The 27423-nt window shown below is 29.3% G+C and overlaps 4 protein-coding genes across 4 annotated transcripts; 2 read left to right on the top strand and 2 right to left on the bottom strand.

The window, feature by feature from the left end:
* The first annotated feature begins 32 nt into the window (after positions 1-32).
* Positions 33-2707, top strand: LOC124910146 (putative glucuronosyltransferase PGSIP8). The gene is made up of 4 exons (XM_047450762.1): positions 33-283; positions 1313-1451; positions 1679-1880; positions 1965-2707. Exons 1-4 carry the CDS (start codon positions 33-35, stop codon positions 2663-2665), a joined length of 1293 nt encoding a protein of 430 aa, XP_047306718.1. The 3' UTR covers positions 2666-2707.
* A 3319-nt stretch (positions 2708-6026) lies between these two features.
* On the top strand, positions 6027-7818 carry LOC124946092 (probable pectinesterase 68). Its single transcript, XM_047486657.1, has 5 exons — positions 6027-6485; positions 6569-6758; positions 6851-7057; positions 7161-7399; positions 7476-7818. Exons 1-5 carry the CDS (start codon positions 6196-6198, stop codon positions 7630-7632), a joined length of 1083 nt encoding a protein of 360 aa, XP_047342613.1. The 5' UTR covers positions 6027-6195; the 3' UTR covers positions 7633-7818.
* Positions 7819-8414: 596 nt separating this feature from the next.
* Positions 8415-15287, bottom strand: LOC124944395 (protein transport protein SEC16B homolog). The gene is made up of 14 exons (XM_047484642.1): positions 13479-15287; positions 13075-13395; positions 12485-12613; positions 12009-12131; positions 11584-11742; positions 11263-11388; positions 11031-11165; positions 10421-10548; positions 10243-10351; positions 9794-10108; positions 9579-9704; positions 9211-9497; positions 8939-9111; positions 8415-8841 (listed from the first exon to the last, which is right to left on the bottom strand). Exons 1-14 carry the CDS (start codon positions 15066-15068, stop codon positions 8630-8632), a joined length of 3933 nt encoding a protein of 1310 aa, XP_047340598.1. The 5' UTR covers positions 15069-15287; the 3' UTR covers positions 8415-8629.
* A 6748-nt stretch (positions 15288-22035) lies between these two features.
* LOC124910147 (zinc finger protein ZAT9-like) lies at positions 22036-22863 on the bottom strand. Its single transcript, XM_047450763.1, has 2 exons — positions 22638-22863; positions 22036-22595 (listed from the first exon to the last, which is right to left on the bottom strand). The coding sequence occupies exons 1-2, from the start codon at positions 22861-22863 to the stop codon at positions 22036-22038; spliced, it is 786 nt and encodes a 261-aa protein (XP_047306719.1).
* Positions 22864-27423: the final 4560 nt, after the last annotated feature.

Raw genomic sequence — 27423 nt, forward strand, 5'->3', positions numbered from 1 at the left:
CCCGGAGCTCCGGCGTCGGAGGAAATTAATTAATGGCTGGGAGATTGAGCGTTCTGCTGCTGATAATTATTAATGTTGTGGTAAATGGAGCGGCGATTGCGTCTGCGATCAGGAGTGAGCATAGAAACGCTTACGCTACGATGATGTATATGGGAACGCCAAGAGATTACGAGTTCTACGTGGCCGCTCGCGTTATGCTCAGATCGCTATCGAACCTAGCGGTGGACGCTGATCTCGTCGTCATTGCCTCCGTTGACGTTCCTCTCCCATGGGTTCAAGCTTTGTAAGTCCATTTTTTTTTTAAATTTAATTAATAATATTTTCTGTTAACCAAATGGGACCTTAAGTTAAGTAGTAGATTTACATAATATAATTTTGAGGATTGCCACAATTTTTATATTTACTCAAATTTTTAAAGTCAAATTATAAAGTTATTCTAAATAAATTAAAAAGGGGGTTGAGGATTCAGATGTGACTAGCTAGCTGAGGTCAAAATTGTTTTTGTCTTAAAAATAAAATAAAATTAATAATAATAAGATTGAGATCAGGTTCATGTGTTTGATGAGAGGGTATTAGAATCTCTCTTTTTATTATATTTTTTCCTTTTCTAGCAAAAACATTTTTTTTTTAATTTTGTTCCATTTATATGTTTGTAACTTTTAAATTTAGAGAGATTAAGGCACGCAATGTGTAAAAATAGAATGAGAATGACGTGTTAACAGCAGCTAGAAATCAAAGGGGGGCTGGTTCTTTTTTTGATTATGATGTAGATATTTTCATAGATATTATCAGATATCGTCAATTTATTTTGGCCTTGGTTGGATTCATCAAAGGTTTATTTAAATATATAATAAAATTAATTTTATTTTAAAAAATAAAATGTATTTTAGTTAAATAATTAACAATATTTTGGATTCATACAATTTTTTATATCTAATTTAAATTATTATATATATATAATATATATATATTATCATAATGGGCAGATTCTAAAATATGCAAATAGGCCCAAATCCAATTATAGGCTTCACTTAACGACTTGTTTTCATGTTGTTTTAGATTCTAAAATATACAAATAGGCCCAAACCCAAATATACAAAGATTCTAAAATTATTTGATTGTTTATAAAAAAAAGTTATTGATAATTTTAATTTGTTAATTTTTTTTTTTAGTATTTAAATTTTATAAGAATAAAATAAAGATATTTAAATTACTTAACTGATTACTTCACATTTTTTTTAATTAAAAATTTCAAATTTATTATTTTTTTAGCAAGAAAGAACTATATTAATAATAATGTGTGTTTTTGTAGTGAAGAGGAAGATGGTGCAAAAGTTGTGATAGTTGAGAATCTAAACAATCCTTACAAGAATCAACCCAACTTCAACCAGAGATTCAAATTAACATTGAATAAATTATATGCTTGGAATTTGGAAGACTATGATCGTGTGGTAATGCTCGATGTCGACAATATCTTCCTCCAAAAAACCGATGAATTATTCCAATGTGGTCAATTTTGTGCAGTGTTCATCAATCCGTGTATCTTTCACACCGGTCTCTTTGTACTCAAGGTATATTAATTTCTAACCATAATTAAGTTTCTTATATTAAAAAAGTTCAATAACAATAATACTCTACAAGAAATTAATTAAGATATATATTTATTCAATTAATCTAGCCTTCAAATAAAGTGTTCAAAGATATGATTGCGGAGTTGGAGAATGGAAGACAGAATACCGATGGCGCCGATCAGGGCTTCATCGGAAGTTACTTCCCGGAATTGCTCAATGAACCCATGTTTCATCCACCTTCTAACAATACAAAGCTTAATGGGAATTACAGGCTTCCTTTAGGATATCAAATGGATGCAACATATTATTGTAAGTGTTTTTTAGCGACGGAACTACCGTCGCTAAAAGTGTATAATTATCAATTTATCACTAATAATGTATGAATTGTTTCAGATCTAAGGTTGAGATGGAATGTACCATGTGGTCCCAACAGTGTGATTACATTCCCTGGTGCACCCTGGTTGAAACCATGGTACTGGTGGTCGTGGCCGGTTCTTCCACTCGGTCTCAAATGGCATCAACAACGTTATCAAACTATCGGTTATGGTTCAGAGATGCCTTTAGTGTTTCTTCAAGCGGCTATTTACTTAGGAATAATAGCCGTGACTCGTATTGCCCGTCCCAATTTAGCCAAGTTGTGTTACAAAAGGTTGGCGGATAAGAACATTTCAGGTATACAACAAATGGGGATTAAAATGTTGGCAATGTGGTTCATCGTTGGTTCATACACAATCCCGTTTTTCATCATTCCTAGTACGGTTCATCCAATCGTGGGATGGGCACTTTACTTGCTAGGAGCTTTTACGTTGTCTTTAGTCACTAATAGTGTATTTCTTCTCCCAATTTTACCAGTTTTAGTGCCCTGGTTTGGGATATTTGGGGTGCTCTTAGTTATGGCTTGCCCTTGGTATAAGGATGGGGTGGTGAGGGCTTTGTCGGTGTTTGGATATGGTTTTTGTGCTGCTCCTGCTCTTTGGGTTGCGATGAATAAGGTAATGAGGAGTCTTCGAGTTTCTATTGACAGGGAAGTGTTGTTGCCCAGAATGGCGGACGAAACAGAGTTATCATTGTCGGGGTTTAACAAATTGTATTGACATTGGAGAAGATTAAATGGAAATTAATTAGTTGTTGTTGAAGATACTCATAATTCAAATTTAGTGGTTGTGATTAATGTACATTCTTATGTTTTATATTGAATTGGTTATGCTTTGGATTTCTATTTATCATAACTCAGGCCAATTTTTTTATATATTCTAACTTTTTTTTTAAATAATAAAAGTTATATTAGTTGTCCAGCTAATGTGACATAAAATTTAAATTTGTTGGGATGTCCACTTTATATATTATGTTGGTTAGTAAATGCATCATTTAGACTTTTCGTTCATAATAAAAGTGACATTTATTTTAATGTGTTATGTAGGTTGATTTAGAAAAAACATAAAACAATAAGTGTCGGGACACGTTTTTTGATGCATGTTTTGATGACAGTAAATGGATTAGTTTGGATGTGTTATAAATTAGTCAAATATAAGAAGTAGATGCGTTTTGGATTAGTAAGATAATTTTATTTTTTTGGATTAGTAAGGTAATCTATCTTTTTGGATTAGTTTTCTATGTCTTTCATTTTAAACATATTTTGGTTTTGGAATTTAAAATATGTACCCAAATGATTTTGTTGTGTTCATATTTTATTGAATTTAGTTATTACGATTGTTTTTGTTAAATTATTTTGAAAAACAGGGAAGACAATTCATAGTTCTTATATGACAAAAAAAAATATTAAATTATTAACTAAAGTAATGGCTATTTTTCTTTTTTAGCGAAATGAAATGTCAAGCTAGTATTTAACTAAATTAATGACTATTGTTCTTTAATAACAAAATAAAACATTAAAATTTAACTAAATTAGTGGCTAACTATCTTGAATAACAAAAAAGAAATAGTAAACTTTTAACTAAAGTAGTGGTTACTTTTCTACCATGGCTAAAAAAAATATTAAACTTTTATCTAAAATCATGACTATTTATCTTCGTTCACAACTTGAAATATGAAAATTTTAACTAAAAAAAGACTACTTATTATCAATGGAAAATGTAAATACTAAACCTTTATCTAAATTAATGGCTAGTTTTCTTCTTTGTCAAAAAGAAATATTAATATTATTAAACTAATGACTACTTAACTTCAATAGCAAAATGAATTAATGAATTAGCTAAAAAACATTTTATGAGGGCAGTATATTAGAAAAAATAATTAGTAGCAAAAAAAAATTGTCATGTACATAGAACATAATCTAAAGAACTAGTCGGCCAAAGAATTTTTAAAAATTGAGTCACAAAACATTATTCGAAAGAAATCGTATAAGTGATTAAAAAATTAACTACGGGTAGAAAAACGTTTCATTATTGCAATGTCACAAATAATAAAGGTAGAATGTTACTCATCGCTAAATAAATTGTAAAAGGTTGAATTTGATAAAAAAAATAATAAGAAGTTATGTGTTCACATTTCACTCAAATATTGGTAGTGTCTATCCAACTAATTTTTTCTTCAAGCCCATTACAATTCTTCATATATATATATATATATATATATATATATATATATATATATATATATATATATCCCAATATATGAACCTTACACATATCATTCTCATTTCAATTTTTTTCTTCATTTTTTTTTCAAGTATACCTAACTTTTATTTCTGAATTCAAATCCTTATATACCAATATGAATCTTACACATATCCTTCTCATATTTTGATTTTGCTATATTTGATAGTGAGTCTATAATATTGTGAAATAATTTGACTTCACAAATAATGTTTTCTTCGTATTATTTTTTCAAAAAAGAAATAATTTATTCCCAGATCGATCATCAAACAAGGCCTAAGACTACTTACAAAAATTGATGATACTCTCTCGATCGATCGATTATTAATTCTTAATTAATTACCCCTCCTCCCAGATTAAGTATTTGTGGATGTGATGTTTGGATTCTTGTTATTTGTTGGATTCTTATTTGTGGATGTTAATGTTTGGCTTTCTCAAAAACCAAACATTCTCCAACAAGATGAAGCACTTCTTTTTACTCCTAACTAATTTAGCAAATTTGAATCATACAAATTAAATAAAAAATACTTATATATATATTTAAAATATTATATTATCATTATTGCATGTCACTGTCTATGCCTTGCCAACCCTAACTCATATATATACAGTAGCTACTACTATTTAAAATAGCTAGTAAGTAATTAATATTATTATTTTTATAGTCCTTGTTTGGTATTGAGATAATGCAAAAGATAGAAATGAGTGACAGTGAGAGGATATTTAGAAATGGATTCCAAACAAGAATCGTATAATTTGTTATCGTTGTTTTGTCTGTTATAACTCTAACGTTCGAATTTATTAAGACTTTTTGGCGCACCTCTATCTCTACCTCACCTCAGGCTAGGGTTCAGGTTTGCTGCGTGAGCCCCACCCACTCCCAATCACACACTAAGGATAGTTCCCTAAATTTTAGCAATTTTTGTTGAAACCCTTCTTCTGTAAGGTCTTTTTATTTTCCTTTTTTGGCCATATTTTTCAAAATAAATAAATACATTCATCATTTCAAATTCACATGTCTAACAGTAGTACACTACATTTTATTATTATTATTCAAGACAAATTATCATTTTTGCCCACTAACTTTGTTACCAATTCTGGCTTTTTATCTTATTAATCCATCAACTCCAATAATAATAAAAAAAATAGTACACTTCAAATTAATGACATTTTTTGTCATGAGTTATTACTAACTCAAATATCATCGAATAATTACCAACAAAACATGTAAATATCAATTTTCACATTTTTTTTAAATAATATTAATTATAAAGTAAACTATTATAATCCCAAACATTATCTTTAACCTCTTAAACAATATTTTATACCATTGAATTATATATTTTCCCTTTTTCCTTTCCCGAACTAATTTGCTTAATATTGTATTTTTTTCTCATACTTAACTAATGAATTAGGGTTAATGCAACATGATAATTAAAATTATAGTTTAAGCATAAAAACACAAGACTTACAAAATTGAGAGAGCAAATTAAGAACGTGCAATTATTCTTTTATAAAACAAAAGGATTAATATGAAAATTCATGATAAACACAAGTACTTGAATTAAGCGGTGGTAATTCATGACAAATCGAAAAATTAGCCACTTATTTATTACAGTTTCTAATTAGTTTTTATTTAATTAGACAATATTCATACAAGAAAATGAAAAAGAAGTAAGTAAATAGAAAATGACCGTTGGAAGAGTGCAGCATGCGTGTATTATGGGGCAAATATTAGAATTTTAACTACAAATCTGAGCCTCACATATACAATCCCACCCCCATTATATATTTATATATATTTATATCCATCGATCAGCCTATATATATAAACAAACAAACCCTTATAAGCTCAGACATCACTCCATTCGATCTATCAGCTACTTCTGTGCTCTGATCACTAACTAATCCAATATTCAAGACATTCCCTTTCTCATTCTTACTCATAAATCTATAATTCATTCTCTTCTTATCAATAATTATAACCATTATTTATATACATATAATATATGGCTTCTTTCAGATTCAATATTTACTCATTCTTACTATCTTTCTTTGTGTTTCTGTTAGGAGGAGGAGGGTTAACTCCAATTTTATCAACAATCATATCACCGGCGGCCGCCCCAGCTCCATCGCCGGCCAGACACCACCGCAAATGGGTGGGACCCTCCGGTCATCGCCTCATTACCGTTGATGTCAACGGCCTCGGTGATTTCCGGTCTGTACAAGCGGCTGTGGATAATGTCCCAGAAAACAACATGAAGAATGTACTCATCCGGATTAATGCTGGATATTACATGTATGTAATTATTAACTAATTTTAATATATGGGTATTAATTATTATACAAAAAAAATGACAAAAATTGATAATTTTTGAACAGAGAGAAGGTGACGGTGCCGGAGAAAAAACCATACATAACGTTTGAAGGAGCCGGTCGGGAAGTGACGGTTATAGAATGGCATGATAGAGCATGTGACCGTGGTCCAGACGGCCAACAGCTTCGGACTTATCATACTGCTTCTGTCTCTGTTTTTGCTTCTTATTTCTCTGCTCGAAACATCACTTTCAAGGTCAGTTTTGGACCCCCCAAGGATTCTTAATTATCACAACAACATACATAACGTTAAAAAAAAACTGTATTTTTTTCTTATAATTATTGCAGAATACAGCTCCGGCACCTTTGCCGGGACTGCAAGGATGGCAGGCGGCGGCTTTTAGAATCTCCGGCGACAAAGCATACTTTTCCGGCTGTGGATTCTATGGTGCTCAGGATACTCTATTGGATGATGCTGGCCGTCATTATTTCAAAGAATGTTACATTGAAGGATCAATTGACTTCATTTTTGGCAATGGCCGATCCATGTACAAAGTAATATTTATTATTCAAATAAAAATGTTATGTGGGTAGCATGTGGTAACTTTTATTCAGCTTTTTAAATAAAATATAAATATTAACTTTTTTGGTGGTGCAGGATTGTCAGCTCCATTCAATAGCAACCCGATTTGGATCTATTGCAGCCCAAGATCGGAATTCTCCTGATGAGAAGACTGGTTTCTCATTTCTTCGATGTAGGGTGACGGGTTCAGGCCCATTATATGTGGGCCGAGCTATGGGCCAATACTCTAGAATTGTTTATGCTCATACTTATTTCGATAATATTGTGGCACATGGTGGTTGGGATGATTGGGACCACATCAGTAACAAAAACAAGTATGCTTTTTTAATATACAAATTTTAGTCTATGTACTTTTGATGCATACTTTATTAACTTGAATTTTCTATATAGGACTGCCTTTTTCGGAGTGTACAAGTGTTATGGGCCTGGGGCGAAAGCGGTCCGTGGAGTGTCGTGGGCTAGAGAATTGGACTATGAATTGGCCCATCCATTTCTTGCTAAGAGCTTTGTCAATGGAAGGCACTGGATTGCACCTTTAGATGCTTAATACAACAAATAATTAATTCAATTTCATTATTTATTGTGTAGTCATTTATTTGTTTCATTAATTCTTTCCTAGATGTTGAATTAGGAGTAAATAGAAAGGAATGGTGTTTGTGTGACTTGTAAAAATTACATTATCACCTTCTCAATAGTAATACAAATATTGAATAAAATTGTATTTTTTAGTCTTTTAATCTAAAGTGTTGTTTCATTGGTCATGTATTTGTTAAATGGATTTTCTCTATAAATTTCTTTTTGAACCTAAATTGAGTTAGTTTGTTATGTTGGTGTTAAAGGATTTTTTTTATTATTATTGAAGTTAGCACAATTCTTACATTGATCGTCTTTATTTTAATAGAACATTCTTAGTGAGACTCGAACTTAAATTATTCAATTCAAATAGAAAGTCATTAAACAAGACGTTTGACAAATTTGATTCTTGATTTTAGCATTTTAGGGATAATCTTCATTGGTAAAAGAGCTTTTGGGACAATTTACCTCCATAAAATTTAAAATTTGTTTTTCACTCAATAATTGTAACTTTTAAAGGGTGGAATGTATCCAATTCTCATGCTTTTAACATCTATATTGTGAATGAATAATTAGTTTTATGTAGGTTTCAAATCAATTTCTTCTGTCTATGTTTTGGTTAATGATGAATTTTATTTATGTTATACACTTTTGTTTTCCTTTGGGCAAGAGAACAACTTATTTGTTGCTTTGTGCTCTCAACAATTTCTAAGAAAATAACCTTTAATACAAAAAAAATACAAAATTTATAAAGATATAAACGAATGAATTGAGATTTCTTTTCAAGAATAAGAATGTATGTATAGTATACATGATTTGCACAATCCCATCGATGGATTCAATTTACAAATTGTTGAGAGAAAGAGACAACCGAGAAAATAAGAACCTGATTACTTACTTACACACTGGAGGCTTTTCTCCAGTGCAGCAAATGGTACAACAGATATATTACACAACAATTAGTAATATGCTCAAATTTCTACTTCATAAAGTTCATTTCCAAAGCTTCCAACATTCTTTTCTAAATGTGCTGTTGGGGATGAGAACAACAATGGCGGTGACATCGCCAAAGCCTGCTGTCCTGAAGGTTTTACTTCGGCGTGATATAGATGACCATTATATGTTTGATTGGATTGAGAAGAAAAGGGGATGCTGTTCTCATTTGACAACGTCATCTCCTGACCTGAAATGTTGTTAATCAGGCTAGTTAGTATAAATCATCTGATGGTTAAGATTGACGAAAAGAGTTGTTCATGAGCTGAATTAATCCAGATAATTACCATTAGTAAATCCTGCATGATGATGAAATTCCTCTTTTCCCGAGGTTACAGCGGGGGTCGGAACAAAAAAATTTGGGTTGCCAACAATGGCAGATTTAACAGATGGAGGAGTGTAGGCGGATTTGTATAGGTTTGTTGAATTTCCCCCACCTTTATTGAAGGTGTCCACATACCTGCCCAAAGATTGTGAATTTCCCGACATCAAACAAGCTCTAAATCTTTGGACCATTTTGAGTCATTCACATACAAGGATGCATAGAAAGAGATTTTACCTAGAATTGACACCCGTTCTTCTATGAGCAGAGAATTGGTTGGTTGCAGGAGGAATCGAGTTAGTTGCTGAGCCGTTTTTCTGAACAGGGCTTGTAAATTCTGGGCTTCCATTAGTTGGAGGTCCTAATGCACTATTCAAGCTGTAATTTGAAACTCCATTCTGGAATGCCACTGTGGGCGGTGGAGGTGGAAGAACAGCTTCTTCTGTTGGAACTGCAGCCCCTTCTTCCACCCATCTCTTGAGTTTCTCATCATAGTAAAACTTGTTTGTTTCTCCCAATTTAGCCTAAATCGATTTTTTAATAATAAAAGGCTAATCAATTTCAGACAGATGATCATGATAAAACTTAAAAATTATAAAACTTACCTGACGTTCCTGACGTGGCTTTAGGACCAAATCCATAGTCTTTTGCAAAATTTGTGAGCCAAAACTGAAGCGACCCAAGTGGCTAAAGCGAGAAGCAGTTTGTTCCTTTGATGATTCAGTGTGGCCCTAAATCAAGTTGAGAAAAATCTAAAGGTTAATAATATATATATTGCCAGCAAGAAAAACGAAGGTAACGAACGTTTCTTGTATCTGACCTCTTTTGGAGTTGTTCGCCTAAAGTCTGGCTCAGAAACACTTCTGTTATATGCTTTTCTATCGCCTGTCCATTCACTCATAGGTTCAACTGAATCTGAAGGCACGAGTGATGACATGGCCATTGATGACTGACTAGTAATTGCCCTATGGCCCAACTTTTTGTCATGATGTTCATTATTACTAAGGGAATTTCCCCGTGTTGGTGATGGTATAGGAGGCAGTTTTCCACCTTTCACACGATGAGCCGTACTATCAAACAAGTTGAGCAATTTACCAACTAACTTTCCTGGAGCCAAGTTTGCGGTATATCCACCCTGCAATTGCAATGAAGGATCAAGTCAATGAGATGATCAATAGTTAGTTACTTTTGGGACTCATGATAATTTTCTCATTTTCTTTTAGCTTTCTTGTTTCTAAATGATCCCAGATATAAAAGCACAAAGGTTACCTGCTGGTGGGCTCGTATTCGCTCCTCAAGAGATGAGACTATCTGTTTCCAGGTCTCCACTTCAGGCGATCGTCCAGTTCTCAACAATTTTGACACAGCTTGACAGTACCTGAATTTTGTGGATGATGATAAGTACACAAGAATGGAATAAAGCAATGAATAGGTCTAATGTACATACTTTAACGACTCCGACAACTTTCCTACTTCAGCCAGCATGTGTGCATAAATAAGCTTATATGGCTGAAATGGCAGCAGGGTGAACTGAGAATTTCCCAGCACCTTCGAGTATTCATATAACTCCGTTCTCTGTCCAAACACCAAAAAGTGCATAAAGAGCCTATTTCAAAACTGGCATTTTATCACAATCATAATTCTATTGTCAAAGTTAAAATTGAAAGTCACTTTGTTCCGTCTAGTATAAGATTATTTTTGAATCATTATCCAGATTATAGTGTGATTTTTGTTGCTTTATTTGGTATACAAATTAATTTATACATCAAGATCCAAATTATAATGTAATTTTTCCTTCATTTGGTATAAAGATTTTTTTTATCATGATCAGATTAGTTTCTACATCATTCTGATTCTTTTGTCAAACATAACAAATATAGATTTTTTCGGATAATGACCAATATGAAAAGATTAATAACGGAACAGCCCAATATCCTATAAACTATCATCAGCATAGAGTATAATAGTATATGTCTTATAAGGCTTGCAAGTTACTCTAAAGCCTACAAGCCAAAATTCATTACTATTTCATAAGCCTGAATAAAATAAAGTGGCACCTGAATTGCTTCTGGATTGGCATATGTTCGAGGGAATCTCCAATGATCAGAACCTACAAGGCATAATCTTGCAGTGTCCGAATATGGCTCAAATTTTGCCTCTGCCAATATATAGCAATTATGTGCTGCGACAATCTGAAACAAAAGTTCACATCAGATTGAAGGAAATGCCCATAAAGAAAATAATAATAATAATAATAATTAAGGGGAAGGGAGAAGAGAGAAAATATACATCACTTCTATCTTTCCATAAGCAATCCCCAAGATGAATAAGGACAAGTTCATCGTCTTTGGTTCTGTTAGCAGTTATTACTGCCAAATTATCCTCCCAGTTATCTAGTATGTTGTTTGTATTACACTGATATCAACAGAAAATTATATGAAAGGATAAAAGATTAGCAAAATTTTTTATAATAAACCCATGCTAAAATGGTTGAATCCTTTAAATACTTTACCACTTCAAATATTATGAATAATTCATAATCATTTAGAAGTTCAAGTGACAATAATATACATTGTGAATATGTGGCAGCTGCAGAGCTAAAGATATTACCTTTGGTGACATATTTACCGAAACGTGAATGCTACTGTCAGGTGAGTCTGTTGAAAATACATCGGCTAGCTGACCAGCAATAAGCAAGCATATTGTTCGCAAAGGTGATCCAGGCACTAGCTGGTGAAATGCCATTTGCTTTACAGTGTCCATGTAAAACTGCATCAAAATTCCGCAGCAAACGTTTGAAAATCTTTTTTTAAAAAGGTCAACTTTTTATTGAAAAAAATGAAAAATGCGTTCAGATGTTACGAATGGGAGGGGGAAACAAAGCAAGAAATAGAAAACATCAGAAAAATTTTAAATGCCAATAAGATCGAAAATTTATCATCCCATACAAGCCCCCCTTTTCCGGAAGCAAACGTTTGAAAATCTTCATGCAAATAAAGGGAAAAATGTGGTAGGTAATGAAAATTGAAATAAACCTGGTCACCAATTTGTGCTGCAAGTACAACAGCAAAGCTCCATAACTGACCCTCAATTGCACACTGTAATGCCTCTTTCTTTTTGCCAAAAACCAGAAGACTTTGTACCTGTGCTGCTGTTACCTAGATATGTATAATAAAAGCTGTTATAGTCAATTAATGCAAGCACAAAAACAAGAATATAGATTTAGCAAGGTTCATCCTAGATTAAGATTACCTTCTTAGCTCATATTAGAAACTTAAGTTCACATTGGAGAAGAATAAGAAAGACAGAGAGGGAGCTTTATAAGTTTAAAATCACTCATAACCTCAACAGGCAAAAGTGGAATATTCAAAAATACCCTCTCTCCCAAAGAACAGTAGGGATACTCAGAATGTTGGGTATGTTTCCCATTTTCAATTCCAATTTTGTAAGTTCTGCTTGGCTGTTTCATAAATTATAAAGTAAAGGCAAAGAACAATGAGTTTTCAGATACCTGCATTTGTTCTTCAGATGGCAAATTTCTTAAGCAGTGAGTAAGAACAGCATGGTCGTTCGACTGTGCATCATTCTTTCTCAGAGATGAAAAAAGCATAGCAACCGCCGTCTCAGGAACATCACCTTCCTAACAAGGCGGTAAAACAAGAAGATAGTGTCATGTAGGTAAAACAAAAAACAAACATACAAGATTTACAAAGACCACATTGTTCAAATTTCCAGATAACTGTCATGGAATTTCAGTACTTTATCATAAGTGGTTAAGTTTACTTTGTCTGCCTAAGACCTAAGACACCATCATTATACTCTCTTCTTTCAAACGATTTCTCATTATTCTTGAAAGGTTAGAAAAACTATCTTATAGGAATTGTAAAATTTCCTAAGATGTTGTAAGTGTTACACGTGGCTGCTTCCAGTAAGGAAATATCCGATTCAAAGTTATAATGTACCTTTTTTCAGAATCTTGACAATGTCCTCCATTAGGAGGACAATAATAGACTTCAGTAAGTAGAAATCAAATTTAGGCATGACAGTGTCTCTGGTGCCTGCTGCTATATAACGGAAAGCAGGTATTCAAAACTAATTTACCCTTAATGTAGCTTCTGATCCAAAAGGTGGTCGGAGATTTCCATAATGCTGGAAAGCTATCTTGAGCAATGAGTGAAGTGACCTCAAACCATTGGATTTTCTGTAGTTAACATCATGAGACTCACAATTTGCAATTTTCTCTTCAATCCATCTATTGACCTCTTTATTACTAATGCTCCCACCAGCCAAGGGACCAGGAAATGACTGCCTGCATAGCACATCCAGATAATCATAACAGCCCACTCCTACGCATGATGCATCATGTCTGTCTGAGAGAACTTCAATAAGGTTGTGAACAGAGATTGTGCTTCCTATGGAATCCTTCACGTAAGCAAGAAGAAATCAGTTATTCAACAGAATGTTAACATATCAAGAAAAATCTAATTGGAAATATTTCTCCTAACCTGTTGTCCCCCATATGATGAGGTGCTGAAAGAATTATTAGTACTATTCTTCATTACAATTAACTTTCCACCAAACCCAAACGTAACTAAAGCATGCACGGGACGACCAGCAGATGACCTTCCAATGTTTGTATGAGAAAAATCAGGACTGTTCTGGAACTGCTCCTGTGCATAATAATGAGATGCATGTATTTGCCCATTTTGCTGCTGACTCAAGTTTACACCATAGTGAGAGCCCTGAGATACACTGGCGGAGCTAAAGTCAGAGACATTGTGTACATCCCCTTGACTTTCTTGTTCATGAAAAGGAACCATTGAGGTTGAATTATGACTGAAATGATGGTTAAATTCAAGACCTGAAACAAAATGATTTTGTCCTTGATTATTTCCTGAAAAAGTAGTAGGCTCTTCAACCTTCGGACCAATCCCAGATGTCCCCATATTAGTTCCCTGTTGATTATAGTTTCCATATGACTCATTCCAGTTATATTCATTAGATGCTGCAGATCTATCACCATTCTGAAGAACTGTTAGTTTAGATCCATATCCATTCTGAATTGGTTGACCTTGAGCTTGAATGTTGGGTTGAACAGACGACGTGTAGCTCTCCAGTGTGCGCCATTCCTGGGCAATTGTGTCATAGTACCAACCCGGGTACTGAGGGTCAAACACCATATGTGCTGGATACCCATTATTCCCTTCTGGGATTTGGTTCCAGTTCAAAATATTTTCAGAAGTTCCATTAGAGGCATTTACTGAGGTATAGTCTATTTTACCATTTTCAGATATGGTCTCCAAAACAGACTGAGTCGTTTGTTGCAAGTAAGAAGATACCTCTGTTTTTGCCTCGTTATCAAGTACAATATCAGCTGAATTAGTATGGTCGTCTCCAATGTTGTCATTCTTGTCCATCTGGTACCACTGTCCAGTACTTAAATCATATTTCCACCCTGGATACATGCTTTCCCAATATTGAGTACTATTAAGATCATGTTGTTGATCTGCATCTGCCACAGAAGCAGAATGATCTTGAGTGTCTGGGTTGGTTGTGCCTCCGTTATCACTATCCATAGTATTGATTTCACCGCTGAAACCCCCAATCTTTGATTCATTGACATTTTGTTCAATATTTTCAAATGGATCATCAGCACCATCTTTTAATTCACCGTAGAAGTCCAAGTACGATCCAACACTTTGCTCTGACTCAACATTAAATGCACTCCATTCCACTTCCTTAACACCTGAACCAGCAGATCCAATGTTTCCCCCAAAATTTACCTCAGTCTTTGCATTGTCATTTTCAGTTTGAACCAAACTGTCAGATTCAGGGGATTTAGATGAAAGCGGTGAACTATTTTTTTCCTCAACAGAGACATCAATAACCTCTTTATAAACAGTTCCCGCTTTACATTCAGAATTGTCAAATCCTGGTTTGGTAAATGCTTTAATCTCATCAGAATCACTTCGATCGGATGATATCTGATCTGATGGAGTAACTAAAAGTTCAGCATCATCATCATCATTGGCTAATTTGTCGAAGAAATCTTCATCTAACTGATCCTCCAAATTTATTGCAGGATTGCTAGCCATATGCAAAACACTAAATCCACGACAAACTCCTCTTACAGTCCCAATACGACGAGATCTGAGACTGAAACGTGTCGAATGCCTCAAAAAACGCCTACCACAAGAAACAAGCCGATAATCGAGTGTAGCGAAGCTAGATCTAGGGATTCGAAATTCCTGGCAATTCAAAAAAGTACAGGAAGCTTGCAGACGTCGGCTTAAACTTGCTGTTCTTAGTAGAAAGAGAAAGAGCATGCTAGAGAAGAAGACAAGCGTCACTTCTCTTAAGAAATATATAAAAAAATTTTCTGTTCTTTTATTTTTATTGAAAACATGTAAAATGTAAATTATGTTTAACTCGAATTAATAATAATTTTGTAAATCAAAAATATTTTTAAAAAAATGTCAACTTTATAACTTAGAAATCATAATATATATATATAATAACTTAATAAGGCAATTTTAGCTAATGTAATCATAGTATAAATATATAATTGATGAAATCATAATATATATTTATTTCTAATCAAAAACAAATCTCTAAAAGTGATTATGTATTCTTCATCTTTTAATTTCATTTCCTTTCTTTTCATAAATTAATTATTTTTATCTCTTTTATTTCTAAGTATCTAATAAGTTGATATATACATGTTTAATATTATTTTATAGTTTTAATAAATTAATAGTTATATATATATATATAATAATTATTAAACAAAAATTAAAAAATATCACATATTTATATTCTCAATAAAAAATGAATTATTGTAAATCATTATAAAATTAGAATGTAAATTATTAAACACCAAATAAGTAATAGAAAATCACTTAAAGTGTGTTAATAAAAATATAAATTCTTAAATTATAAAATTAATATTATAAATTATTATAACAATAAATGTGTTATAAGATTAAAATACATTAATAATATATCACAAAAATTATCAACATTGTACTTCAACTAATTTTACGTAGAGACGTATACACTACTTTATATAAAAGATAAAAATTATTTTGTAAAATCCTATATCATTTTTATAGTTACAGATATTAAACATTTGGATTTTTATAAATAAATAATTTTAAAAGTGTTATTTAATAATTTAACCTTACTTGTATAATTATTTCACCACCATTGTTAAAGTAAGTAGCTCCAATCTTATAAAAAAAACTTTTAAACACGTGAATTTTCATAAAATTATAAAGTGACTTGTACCTATTTAATTTAAACATGACTACATGAGTGTTCATATTTAACTCTTATTAACATAATTTAAATCAAATTCTAATTTATGTGAGGGTGTAGATTGAGACCAAAGTTTGTATTTGTGGGTGTTATAAAAGATTTAAATGGGGTGGTGTGAATAGGTGTGTTATAGGATTATTTGTGATGGTTGAATTTATTTTAAATTTTTGTGTAATATTTTTTATAGGATTTAAAATCTTTACAAATTCTAATTTAATTTAAAACAAAAAATATATATTAATGAATGATATTAATTAATAAAAATATTGTTAATTTAAATTAGTGTATGAAAAAATGGATTAAAAAACTTTAAAAAAAATTCCATTTTATTAAAAAAAATATCTACTATTTTTTTTTTACTATATATCTCCTTACATATTCGTCTTAATAATTGAAATTCTTAACTGTATTTTAAAATGCTTCTGAGAAGTTATCCTTTTAAATTTCACTTGTACTGCAAAAAAGAAGTAATAACTCATATATATTTTGTAGATGATCTATTTTTTGTGTCATATGCGGATGTTGAATCTGTTAGTATAATCAAAGAAGCTCTAACAATCTTTTCGAGTATTACATGTTTATCCATCAATGAGGACAAAATGCAGGCTTTCTATGGAGGGGTTAATGAAGAAAAGAAAGAAAACATATTCAATAATATGAGAATCAAGAAAGGTGAACTATCAGTGAAATACCTTGGAGTACCCCTGTCATCAAAACAACTCCGATATAATCATTTCAGACAACTAGTAGAAAATGTTAAAAATTCTATCTTTGATTGGGCTACGAAAAAACTGTCTTATATAGGTAGAATTTAACTCGTTAAAAGAGTCATTTTTGGAATTGGCTACTGGGCACAACAGATAGTTATCCCAAAGAAAGTAATGGTTAAACTCGATAGAATCATGAGAGATTATATCTAGGGAACACAAGGTAGAGGAGGCAAAAAAGTCAAATGGGAGTATGTTTGCACTCAATAGAAGAAGGCAAATTAGGAATAAAAAGTTGTATTGAATGGAACAAAGCTCTCACCATCAGAAGCTTATGGGAGTTAGAGTAGAAAGCGGACTCCCTGTGGGTCAAATGGATGCATACAAGATTTATGAAAGAAGAGCAGAGTATCTGAACATTAAACATCAATGAAAGAATGGCATGGTCATTGAAGAAGATCCTAAAAACAAGAAAATATGTATTTTAAATGGTGCAAACCACAATTGGAAATGGAAGAAATATACTATTCTTGGCAAGGAAGCAGAGTTAGAAGAGAATACATCAAGTACTCATTTAGAGACGTCTATGAAGGTAAATTCGTAAATGTGATTCACTTTTGAGGCGTATTCCATAAGGCGATAGAATCTTAAACTTAATGAGGCAGAAACAACTCAATGAAAGAAATGATGAAATATGACGGAAAACAGAAAGCAACAAGAAGTTCATTACAGAAAAGGCATTGGAAATTGTTAGAACAATAGGATATGAGGTAGATTGACATAATGTAGTATGGTCTCCAAAGATTATTCCTCATCACCAATTTTTTCTCTAGTTGGTATATAGGAAAATGTTAACAACAAAAGACAGAATTCGAAAATACATAAACATTCATGATATCAATTGTGTCATATGTTCGGGAATTGAGGAAAGCATAAACTATTTATTTGAGAAATGTTATTTTGTAAGGAGGTATGTTGTAAACATGAACACCATCAACTTTCTAGGAAAATGGGAAAAAATCCAAGAGTGGATGAAAATAAAGTAAAAGGAAGATTATTCTATGTAAGTATGTTGAAATGTTACTTTGGAACGGTAATTTACAATATCTGGAAAAAAAGAAATTCAAGAACTCATAGTGGAAGAAGTAGAATTGTTGAAGATATTTGGGGAGACATAACTTCAGATAGAAATACACTCATTCAATCTTGGAGATGAATTGAAAATATTGAAGAGAATAGAAAGCTCTGCCAGATATGAGATATTTCGTTTGAAAAAATCACAAGTAGAATCAAAGTATAAATGTTATATGCATTAATTAATTGTTGTTGTCTTTAATTCAATTATTGTTTCATTGTAAAATTTAGAAATGGTCTAGATTTGATCTTAAATTTTTGTATTTTTTTTCTCTCTTTTAGATTTTTTTTAATGAAATGGTGCTATACTGTTTTCTAAAAAAAAGTTAAGATCAAATCTATTAATTTTAAAAATATTAAGTAAAAAAACAAAAAAAAACTATATAACTAGAATTATAATTAAGTCATTAATTATACTCTTTATTAAACTTTATTTAATTAAAAAAATATATTATAAAAATATTAATTAATAAACATGGACCTTTTTAAAAAAAGTAATATTAATTAATAAATATATTTCATATTCTTATTGATAACAACTAATCAATCAGTTGGTTATTGTTTTTGAGAGTATTTTTTCTACTATATATTAATCATACATATGGACGGTCTAAGCAAGGCACTACTCGTCTACTCCTACATCACACCCAAAATCAAAATCAGAATAAATAAATAAATAAATAAATAAATAAATAAATAGATAGGTTTGATCTTAAATTTAGGTCCCATTTGAGTTTTAAAATAATCAAAAATAAAATCAATTTTTTAATCAATCACTTCTCAATAATCATATCACTCATTTCATTAATCAAAATATTAAATACTTTCGATCTTAATTTTTTTTATTTTTTTATTTATATATATCAATACATTTTAAGTATTTTTACCAAAATTAATTATCACCTCTCAAAATTATTAATAATTATTGTTTTTCATCCATCTAAATTTTAAAAAAAAAAATCCAAACAAGATTTATATGTTTTACATCATTTAATCAACTAAATTAAGTTTTTTTATTTAAAGAAAAACACAAACTTAATTATATATAATTAATAGTATATAAAATATAATTATTTTAACTAAAAATAAGAATATATATTTTTTTCAATTAATGCAACCCAATACTCATGCTAATCATACATTTCTATTTCATTTAAGTATAAAATTTGTTTTTTTTACATTAAAACACAACTATCAACTAAAATCTATTAAAAATGATTGGTGATATAATAGGGAAAATTATGGTATTAAATACAATTTAAAAGAGTTACATTAAAAAATATCAAAAAAAATTATGGTAAGACCTCTTTTCAACAAAAACCAATTTAATAATATCAAAACAAAAATGAAAAATCTATTCTTTTATATATTTTGTAATTTCAATTAATTCAAAGCAATTAGTTACCATTAGTTCAATATTTTATAATTTCTTTATTAATATATTTTTGAAAGAAATATTTAAATTTTAGACAATTATTCTTCATGAATAATTTAAGCACAAATACAATTTTTATTATTTTTGTTTAATTTTGGGAGCATATTAATATGGGTAAGAAAATTACCGATATTATTGGTATATTGAAAATACAGTACCACAAAATATCGAAAATATAGAATTTCTCATCATAAAATGTAATATATGATGTACTGTACCAAAATTATTGGTACGAAATTTTTAAAATTTTGATATATACCAAAATAATATTTATAAATTAAAAAATATATAATATTTTAAGAAAATAAATAATATCTAATGAAATTATAAATAATTATATTTTAATTTCTATTTCGAAAATTAGATTCAGCCATGCATTATAATTTTTTTTTAGACAGGATAAAAATCAATCAATTTTAGTAAATTTATTTCTTTTATGAACTTATATGACGCTAAACTTTTAAGATATATTTATTATGTCTTTTTAAACTTAACAAATTTATTTAATTTTTCAAAAATATTTAATATTAATTCAATTATAGAAATATAATTATAGTGTAATATTACTTCATATATACAATATGTATTCCTAAATTGTTATTAGTGAGTGTTTTTAATTTTGGTAAAAGGAGAATTAATCATTTTAAGAATAAATGTGTCATAAAATCATGAAGGATGTGCACAAATGATGGGTTAAAGGAGAAAAATTGAACTTATACAGAGATCTTAAAAATTATGAACTTGAATGGTTCAAGAAATTGAAAATAGTCCGAGTTTTTTATTAATCAATTTTAAATTGACTAATATTTATATTTAATATGGAGTGAATTGAAGATCATTATGGATCTTTATCCCTCTCACTCCCACTTTGATCTAATTGACTATGTTTATGTTTATTAATCTTAACTTTATTTTTTTTAATTAAATTTAATTTATAACATTGGTTAGTCTATAAAAAAAAATTCTAAAAGAATATTTTATTTTATAATAAATATTATTAATTGTCTAATATTTTTGTAATAACTATACTGAATTGATTTTCTTGTTTAAGTAAATATGTTATTTTCGGTATGAATGATATATATTGATATTGTATCGAAATCAAATTATACCAAAATTAAGGTATGGAAAGGAGGGGTGATCACCGGTTCGATTTATTCGAATTTTTATTTTCTTTAGCCAATTTAAAACCGAATCGAAATCAATATTCGGTTCGAATTTCGAATACAAACCAAATTCACTGAAAATCAATTGCACCAGCCAGGAATGGAACCCGAGTCAATACCATGGCAAGGTACCACTAGACCACTAGTGTTTTTTTCTCTTTTTTTTATTATTTAAATCTTGAATTTAAAATATTCTAATTTAATTACTTTGAATTTTTTCTTAAGTTAAGTTTGGAAGAATAAATAATAAAAAATGAATTCGGTTTTTGGTTTGGTTTTTGAGTTGAAACCCAAACTCGAAAATCAATTTGAAAATCGTATTTGAATTCGAATTGGTTTGAAATTCGATTCGAAAACCAAAAATGAAATTCGAATTCGAATTTGGTCGGATATTCGATTCATACCAAATATTGAACCCCTTTAATGGTAAGTGTATGAAATTTTTATATCGAAATTTTTAATACGGTATTAATAAAAATTACAGTATATCGTACCGATCCATCCTGAATGATGAAACGATGAAAAGATAAGAGTGCAGGTCCTTGACGATGGAGATACTACAAATTTGAGTATATCTAATGGACTAAATTAATATTATTTTTTCTTAAGAAGAACTAAGGAGGATATAGATGATACAAATTTGACATTAACTTAATAAACAAAATTAAACACAATTTTATTTAGGTTGATTATCAAATTAGAATTTTGAACATTTATTTTCAATAATTTATGGCTTATTATTGTTAAAATTATACAAAGATGAGATTTTGTCTTAACAGTTTCAGACGTCATTAATTTATTATCTACGTGACATTTATAAATAAACAAAAAATTATATACCAAATTTAAGATATTAAATAACACTTCAACTGATGCAACCATGTTGTTATTGGTGAAATAAATAATGGTTTATTAACTTAGGTGAGTTCAAATTCACCTAAAAAAATAATTACTTTCTTAACTTAAAAAATTGTAACATTATTCTAATTAAATTTCCTAATTATTTGTCTAACTCTAAACAAAATTACATAATCTCATTCATAATCTTTAAAAAAATAATTAAAGTCCACCCAAAATTCAATTATTTGATCCGCACATGACACGACCAAAATTAGTTGCAAAGAGTAGAGTAGAAATCCCAAAAACAATAATTAGTAGAGTAGAAATCCCAAAAACAATAATTAGTAGAGTAGAAATCCCAAAAACAATAATGCACCCAAAATTTATTTATTTGTTCCGTCCAAAAAAATCCCAAAAAAAATATAATCCACCCAAAACCAAAAAAAAATAATCCACCCAAAATTCAATTATTTGATCCGTCACAACCAACATTAGTTGTGAAAGAAGAAATCCCCACCTGCAACCATGAAGCACAAACACCCTCCATTTTCATGTCCTTGATACCATAATTTTCATCTTTCATCTTGCAAATTTGCTCATGAGTTATTATACTTTCATTATCATCTTCATCATCATCCACATGAATATTGTTATAAATATGTCTTCGTTCCTTATCATCTTTCTCCACTGTCTCTTGAGAGAATGTTCTTGCCTCTAATTCAATACAGTGATCGAATGAAGGTATTTTTAAATCGGTAGAGAAGAGGAATTTTGGTATGGAATTCGGGGAGACGTTGCTAATGACGTCATCAGAAATCGAACCCGAAGACGTGAGCCAATGACACCTCTTGTGACCTCCTAAGGCTTGTCCAGACGAGAACACACGATGACATATCGAACATTCGTGAGCATTTGATTTAATTTTACCTTTGTTGCGACCACAAACTTTATTCCACTGAGATAATGCATTAGTAGTCGATGAGAATTTTCCTTTTGTCGATATTTCTTCTTCCTCTTTTTCTTCTTGGGAAGAAATTATATTATTTTTGCAATGATCTTCAAAACTGCTGGCGTAACAACCCTTCACTTTCTTGTGACTAGCTCTATGCCCTCCTAATGCTTGGTGAGAGTTGAAATTCTTATTACATCCTCTGCATTTAAATAACTTCTCTAAATTCATATCTTTTTCAGCACAAACTTCTCTTTCTTCTTCAGATATTGTCTTCATTTCTTTAGGAGTTTTCACTCTTTGAAGAAGTATACGATGAGCAGGATGAGCAGCATCTCCCATGATTAATTTGTCGTGATTGCTATTTGCTGGCTCTGAGCAGTGAGCAGCAGGATTAATCTCCCATGGCTATCACCTTCATAAATAAAGGTTTAGTAAAAGATATCGCGGGTCGTCTGACAGTAATTAGAGTGAAAAAAAAGAATAGTTCAATGATGCTAATAATATACTTTCTTATTGAAATTAGTTATAGATGAACGGATAAGAAAGTTTCAATGCAACTTATATAAAGGAAACAAATTAAAAGAAAATAGTATTTTTAGTACAAATAAATAAATTTATTTAAATACTTTTTAAATAATTCAATAATTATCAATTTATAACTTAATAAATTAAATTAACAGGAAACTTTCATGTTAGTTCAACTGACAAAAAGTATAATTCTAAAATTACAAAAACGGGAATAAGAGTATTAGGGTTCGATTCATACAAAAAAACATAATAAGTTGAGAAGAGAAAGGAAGTTTATAAATTTTTGTTTCAATAAATTAGAATATTCCTTAAATTTAGTTACTTCTTATTTTAAAAAAAATAACATTAAGCTTATAAAATTTTGTTTCAATAGTTACAACATTCCTCAAATTTAGTAACATACTTTTCTCATTTTTAAGTCACTACTTATAAGGAATGTGAAATTTATATACTTATTTTTTCTCTTAAGTGACTCTTTGTAATGAATTATGTAAAATTCTACATTAGACCTTATCAATAAGATTTCAGTACTTTCTCTTTTTTCAAGTTTAATTTAGTATATGTCGTTATAAATTCATTTAATAATTTTTCTCAAAAATATTTATTAATTTCTGATATCATCTACCTTATAAAATGGAAAAAAAAAAGTGTAATGTGAAAGAGAATAGACAAATATTTATTTTTATTTTTACAGTTTCACGTTATTCTTATTCTCACAATAAATAATTTTTATTTGATATGTTCAATCATTTATTTTATTGTTATAAAAAAAATTAAAAATGATTTTCAATAAATATAATTCAAATTAAAATAAACAATAATTAATTATATTTATACTTAATTAAAAACATCTATTCAAATATTGGTTATCATTCATCTAAACATTTATTTTTATAAATTATCTTTAATCATCACTCAATACTATTTTTTTATTAGTTTTCCATAATTAACAAATTAACCTCCAAAATATAATTTAAAGTAAAAATAATGTAATTTAATATTAAAATTAATTATCTAATACTAATTTTATTTATTTATTTTTTCTATTATTACATATATCAAAAATAAATTAGTTAATTACTAACGTTAAAATTATATATGAGAGGATTAATTAATTGAATTAAAATATATATATATATATTATTTTATTCTCTTATATATATTTATTAAATATAATATATATTTTAAAATATATATATTTATATATTTTGATATATGATTTATTAATTCTCCATATTATTATTCTAAAATATATATAAATAAATAATGAAGATATATAAGAAGGAAATCAATGAAAAAAATAGAGAGAAATATAATTTAAAGTAAAAATAATATAATTAATTTTAAATTTTATTATCTAATACTAATTTGATTTATTCACTTTTCTATTATTACATATTTCAATAATAAATTAATTAATTACTAACAGGTTAAAATTATATATATTTAAAAATTAATATATGAGAGAAATAATTATTTGAATTAAAAAATATATATTTATTAAATATAATATATATTTTAAAACATATATATTTATATATTTTATTTATTTATTCTAATTTTAATTACTCTAAAATAAATATAAATAAATAATAATGATAAGAAGAAATTAATGAAAAAAATATAAATAAAAATAAAAATAATATATGGCCACAGGATTAAGTACCTGGACAATAATACAATTTAATACTAAAATTAATTATCTAATATTAATTGAATTTATTTATTTTTTTATTATTACTTATTTCAATTATAAGTAAATTATAAAAAATAATAATAATAATATGTCATGTTTAAAATTTTTAATAAATTACAAATAATATATTAAAATAAAAAATAGAATACTCTCATTTCACATTTATTCACTACAATAAAATAATTTATCTTCTCACATATCTATTACATTTTTTTTTTTCAAATGAAGTTCTAATCTCGTGACCTTAAACTTTCAATTTGACCAATCATATTTGATTCATATTTTTTAACATTTAGCATTGTGACCTCATATTTTGGTCAATCAAATATTTGATTCATATTTTTTAACCACTTTCAATTGATACCGGTCTATTATTCATCGGTTCCCAATCACACTTGATTAAAGGGTTGTACTTGTTTTTGTTAGGTTGCAAAATCGAAACATACCTATAGCATTTTTTATTTTTTATTTAACCGTTTAAGTTAAGTTTATGGACGGGTCAACCTACAATCCGACCCAAATATCCATTTATTCTCACATATATATCCAAATTAACCACAGCTCTCGACCCGACAATTCAGACATTTTAAAATTAAACATCATTTTATATATATATATATATATATATATATATATATAAATTAGTAACGTTAAAATTATATATATTTAAAAATTAATATATGAGAAAAATGATAAATTGAATTAAAAATAATAATTTTTTATTCTCTTATATATATTTATATATTTTGTTATTAAATTTATTAATTCTTCCTGTTATTACTCTAAAATATATATAAATAAATAAGGAGGATAAGAACGAAGTTAATGGAAAAGATTATGATACGAAGATAAGAACGAAGTTAATGGAAAAAATTATGATATTTTTCGTAGTTTTGACTGAGGATAGCTATTTATAGCCAACTAAACCAAAGTCGGTTGAATGATTGAGTGAATCGAATTTTAGACAAAAGCCCACTAATCGCTTTTGTTTGTGCTCGATTGTTTTCATCTAATTAGGACATCATTACCTCTATGATCATAGGCAAAATGATTATCATGTTATGGTGATTATTTCAGTCTTTGAATCATCGAATTTGGTTGAGTATCGACTGAATTTCATTCTTGAAATAATGGGCACACGGGACCTTATTAATAGAGCATGCAGGAATTTTTTGTGGGGAGACAAACCAGAGCGGAGAGGCATTTCGGTTGAGGCATTTCGGTTGATGTTCATCATGTTTTACATGAGGAAGATAATAATCCTGGGTTGAAACATCATCGTTTCGAGCCGAAATGCGAACGCGAGTCTGGGCGCATCGTTCCGTCAGCGGTCCGTTGCGATTGGGCGTTCCATCCGCGTCTAGGCTAACGGCGTTGAGGCGTGCGTTAGTTAATCTAGTGTTACGCGGGAGCGCTTTTCTTTTGTTGCAGTGAGCGATGCGATTTGTTGTTGTGCGTAGATTGAGATTTGGGCGCTCATCCTATGACTGTGTGGTCTATTGTAGTCGTTTCTCTTGTTTTCGGCTACATTGGATCGCGACCATTTTTCAGCCTACAAAATATACAAAATATTTAAATACACACAAATAATTATTTTGTTCATTTTTGTGTGCGTATATTTTGGGTTTTAAATAATTAATTTGAGATAAAATGTATACAACATTTATTTTAAATTATTTATTTTAGTCTCTTAAAATTAATTTGGGATTAAAAAGTAATACAACATTTATACAAACTAGCATGTGGCCCGTGTATTTGCACGAGTAATAATATAAAAATTCAAGAAAAAAAATACGTTAAAAATGTGACTTTATAATTTAATTCAATATATTTTTATTTAATTATTAAAAATTATGACAAAACTTATATTTATCCACTCGTTTTATTTAAATTTTTTGTTATTTTTTAAGCCTACCCAAAATCATATTAATTAATTACATTAGAATAATTAATTGACTCGAAGATCTTCAAAAAGAACAATAAGATCTCCATACGAATCCACAAGTTTTCTAGATTTAATCTCTGACATCGTCATGATGATGGTATTGTGAATAATCCTTAACGGCCTACTTTCATTGTTAAAAGTTCTCAAATTTCTTTCCAACCAAATAATACACTAAAAAATTATAGGGATATAGACTCATCTTCGAAGTCTCGCATTTTTAGTCGCCCTAATCCATGTCTCTCAATATCCACTCACAGTTTCCGGCAATTTTATGCATCATTATATATAAAAATTATTTTATTTTATTTTTTTTGGCATTTGTTTAAATTGTTTGGGATTTGATTATTATAATAATTAATTCAATTAATGGTTTAATCTTGGTTTGGCTTGATTTTGATTATTTTGAATTTTTTTTATCTAAAATAATTATTTCAATATTTATAAATTATGTATGTGAAATTTTAGTGCTTAATTTTTCGTTTGTATATTTGAAACCCGTTGAAAATTTGAGTTTCTATATATCCCCTCTCTTAGTTAGATAGTGTTACTATGTGGTCTTGTCCTGAGAACTTATTTCTAAAGTTGAAAGGTCTCGGATTTCATCAATATCATTTATCTTGTTACAAAATTCATTAATATTTGTACAAAATATTAATGTTCCCACATATACCAACTTCTCACGAGCTTTGTTTCTTAAATATAAAATTGATTGGATGCTATATGACTGAAA

Source organism: Impatiens glandulifera, chromosome 7, assembly GCF_907164915.1.
Source record: "Impatiens glandulifera chromosome 7, dImpGla2.1, whole genome shotgun sequence".
Classification (NCBI taxonomy): Eukaryota; Viridiplantae; Streptophyta; class Magnoliopsida; order Ericales; family Balsaminaceae; genus Impatiens; species Impatiens glandulifera.

Bases quoted from the DNA above. Each gene is read 5' to 3' on its own strand.
- LOC124910146 (XM_047450762.1), top strand. From the start codon at position 33: ATGGCTGGGAGATTGAGCGTTCTGCTGCTGATAATTATTAATGTTGTG. The intron at 284-1,312 runs GTAAGTCCATTT...GTGTTTTTGTAG, and splicing joins CTCCCATGGGTTCAAGCTTT to TGAAGAGGAAGATGGTGCAA. The intron at 1,452-1,678 runs GTAATGCTCGAT...CAATTAATCTAG, and splicing joins TGGAAGACTATGATCGTGTG to CCTTCAAATAAAGTGTTCAA.
- LOC124946092 (XM_047486657.1), top strand. From the start codon at position 6,196: ATGGCTTCTTTCAGATTCAATATTTACTCATTCTTACTATCTTTCTTT. The intron at 6,486-6,568 runs GTATGTAATTAT...ATTTTTGAACAG, and splicing joins ATTAATGCTGGATATTACAT to AGAGAAGGTGACGGTGCCGG. The intron at 7,400-7,475 runs GTATGCTTTTTT...TTTTCTATATAG, and splicing joins CACATCAGTAACAAAAACAA to GACTGCCTTTTTCGGAGTGT.
- LOC124944395 (XM_047484642.1), bottom strand. From the start codon at position 15,068: ATGGCTAGCAATCCTGCAATAAATTTGGAGGATCAGTTAGATGAAGAT. The intron at 13,396-13,478 runs GTTAGGAGAAAT...GCTTACGTGAAG, and splicing joins CATCATATGGGGGACAACAG to GATTCCATAGGAAGCACAAT. The intron at 9,112-9,210 runs GTAAAATCTCTT...ATCTTTGGGCAG, and splicing joins AGAACGGGTGTCAATTCTAG to GTATGTGGACACCTTCAATA.
- LOC124910147 (XM_047450763.1), bottom strand. From the start codon at position 22,863: ATGGGAGATGCTGCTCATCCTGCTCATCGTATACTTCTTCAAAGAGTG. The intron at 22,596-22,637 runs GTTTTGAAGATC...TTTCTTCCCAAG, and splicing joins GAAGGGTTGTTACGCCAGCA to AAGAAAAAGAGGAAGAAGAA.